We start from the raw sequence: 3,038 nt of genomic DNA, 5'->3' as shown, positions 1-3,038 counted from the left end.
CCGCGCCCGGCGCCCCCGCCCGCGCCGCCCCGAGTCACTCACCCGACGAACCACCTCTCCGCCTCCCCGGCTACTCCGGGCTGCCGCTCAGCAAGTGCCGGCACGGGCTGGTCCCGGATGGGAGGGCCCTGGGCGCACGGGGGATGTCACCGTTTGGAGGGAGCCGGAGCGCCCCTCCAGAGTCCGCGTCCTTCTCTCCGGCGATGCCAAGTGCGCGCCGAGGTCTCCGTGGGCGCCGAGGGCAGAACCCGGGTCCGCACCGAGGCGCTCAGCGGTGGGTGGGTGGGGATGCCTGGGCGAGTTTGGAAAGCTTTATTGGCAAAGTGGAGCTGGAGTTGTGATGGTGAACCGAAGGGTCGCCAGACTAGCCAGGTGTCTGCACCCCTGCTTGGAGCGGGCGGGGGAGAGAGGATGACAGGGTGTCGTTTCAGAGGGGGTCTTGCCACTCGCTCCTGGACGCCGGGTGGCCAGATCCTTGGGCACCGCTGGTGGCGCGCCAGTGGTGCTCTAGAAGGGCGCAAGTCCGAACCCTCTGCCCCGCGGAGCGTGCAGGTGGTGTTGCGAGAAGCAGCGCAAGTCGGCAGGCCTTAGGTGGGGGGCACTGGGGTGAATCTCAGCCCCGGCAGCCGCAAGCCAGGCGGCTCATCCCGGGGGCGCCGCGCCCGGAGGGGATGTTGGGGCTGCTGTCGCACAGTCGCCGCTCCCGGGCCACCGCCTCATGACCACACCGCAGCCTCGGGCTCCCGCGTGGCGCTCATGCCTTGTTGGAGGCGGCTGGCGACTGAAAGGGAACCGGGGTCTTGCTGCAGGTTCGGGGTCCCCGCTTGGAATGCAAGAGCAAACTGAGGCTGCTGGTGGGCTCAGCGCGCCGCCCTGGAACCGGTGGAACCGCACGCTCCACTCCCGGTTGATCTCGCCCAGGCTCCAGCCTTCCCCGGGTGGTTCGCTGTGGCTGGCGCCGGTAGGGCTAAGGCCTTTTATACCGCGCTCCCTCCACCGCCCAACTCCTGTTCCCTCCCTCCTACCACCCTTGCGCGGCCCAGCCCTTTGCTCCACTTGAGCAGAGCTCTGAGTAGAGCGTCTCTGGGAATCCTGATCACAAATTTCCTGGGCCATCCCACACCCTGATTCCCAGTGCCGCCTCTGGATCCCGGAGATTCTCCCTTGATGAGTGAAACGGAAACGACAAAACCAAAACGCCTTTCTGGCCGGCACGCCCCCCATTTCTTCTTTCCTCCTCCTGGTTTTAGAAATCAGTGGAAGAGTCAGACATAACGACCTTGTTCCGTTCACTTCTTAAACCAAGGCACTTCAGTTATGTCTATCCCACTGAAGACAGGAAATAACTTGCGCCTTTCCAGAAGTTCCTTGGGTCGTCGCGGAGTTTTACAGATTTTTTTTAAAGCTTTGATTAAGATACAGAATGCTGTTTGAGTAGGGGAGGGGGTGCAGCAGCCTCCTTAAAGATGGCCTTGAGCATCTTTAAAATTTTAAAGTATCCTGTTATCTTTTAACAAATTGGTGTCTGGCTCTATATCTTTTCTCTTGACGGGAGGTGAGCTTGTTTGGAGGAGGGAGTGTTTGTCCTCTACATGCTGCCAGTCCCGGTGCTGGGAGTCGAATGGATTTGGCAGCAGTGGTCTTTGAATTTGGTCCTGGGTCCTGCTGGCATGTATTGCAATCTCCAGGTTCTAAAATGTCAGTAATTGCCAAGTGGAGCGCTGGGGGCACATTGGGGAGGGGGGAACTGAAACAATAGGCCTTATGTGGTTCAGATAGGAGATCAAAGAAAGGCCTCCAGCAGCTCTCATATCCTACAAAGATCTTCCTGTAAATTTTCCAATTAGGATCACTTAAAAGGAGAGAGAAGGCTGGAACATCAGCCCTGGGATCTTACAGAGAAATTAGGATGAGGAAGTAGAAGTCTGTAGCCCAGAGATGGTTTAAGGGTGCCTCTGACTCACCGGTTGTATCAGACAGAACATGCTGTGGAATCACAGAGTCATTCAGTCCCCAGGCAGGCTGGTCCAAGTTAGAGCCTCAGCCTCCTGGTCCCCCATGTTCTTTGACACAGTCTTCTTTCTCATTTTGAAACAGACATTTTTAGGTCATAAGAAAAAGCAACTTTCAGGGAGCTCTGGTGGCCTAGTGGCAAGAAGCTGCACTGCAATCCCAGAGGTATGCAGTTTGAATCCACCAGATGCTCTCCTGGAGAAGGAGGGGCAATCTCCTCCTGTACCAGTCAGATCTGATTTGATGGTACACACACACACACACACACACACACACAATAATAATAAAATAAAATTTTTAAAAAAAAGCAACTTTAGAAAGAAACTACTCTTGAAAGAAATCTTTGAGAAAGTGTAAATTCTTACAAATTTATAAGTGGAGATTTGAGGATCAAGTCTAGGTACAGCGTGAAAGTGATAAATTGAATTTTAGGGACAGACGTCTTACTAGGATGTTAAACAGATACATAAATGAATCCTTTTGGAATGTCTTCAAGCTTTAATTCCCACTCCAAGTGGTGTTTATGTTCTAGGAGCACCTTGGTGGTACAGTCATGCTAATGATGTTAAGTAAAAGCATTGATGATTGATTCCACCTCAAAGCCATGGTCTTTTCAAATATTTGTCATGCATCTGAAAGTTGCACAGTGACTAAGGATGACCGAAAAATCAATGCCTTTGAGTTGTGATGTTGGAGAAGAGTACTGAATATCCCACAAACTACATAAAAACAAACAAATATGTCTTGGAGTAAGTTCAGCCAGGGTGCTCCATAGAGACAAGAATGATGAGCATTTGGAGCATTTAGATGAGCTCTATTTGGAGCATGTTGTTAGGAAGGGCTGGTCCTTGGAAAAGGACATCATGCATGGAAAAGTAGAAGGTCAGTGAAAGAGAAGACCCTCAATGAGATGGATTGGCACAGTGACTGTACCAATGGACTTCTGTATATCAGAGATGATGAAGATGACACAAGTTGTAATTGGAGCAAGGACAACAACATGGGGAAGGTGGAATCCAGCCCCT

General features: G+C 52.7%; 1 protein-coding gene across 1 annotated transcript in view; it reads right to left on the bottom strand.

Annotated features, from left to right (window-relative positions):
* The window catches only part of ISM1 (isthmin 1, angiogenesis inhibitor), a 123,222-nt gene extending 122,106 nt beyond the window's left edge, over nt 1-1,116 (bottom strand). Inside the window, exons 1-3 of the mRNA XM_006894760.1 lie at nt 693-1,116; nt 219-586; nt 75-128 (exon numbers count right to left, since the gene is read on the bottom strand). Of these exons, the coding sequence (XP_006894822.1) occupies nt 75-128; nt 219-586; nt 693-1,116 (846 nt within the window). The remainder of the gene's footprint in view (nt 1-74; nt 129-218; nt 587-692) is intronic.
* Between the last annotated feature and the right edge of the window lie 1,922 nt (nt 1,117-3,038).

This window comes from Elephantulus edwardii, unplaced genomic scaffold, assembly GCF_000299155.1.
Source record: "Elephantulus edwardii isolate Elephantulus edwardi_28Jun2011 unplaced genomic scaffold, EleEdw1.0 scaffold00150, whole genome shotgun sequence".
NCBI lineage: Eukaryota > Metazoa > Chordata > Mammalia > Macroscelidea > Macroscelididae > Elephantulus > Elephantulus edwardii.
Note: the sequence above shows the minus strand (reverse complement) of the source record. Positions and strands in the feature narration are given on the sequence as shown.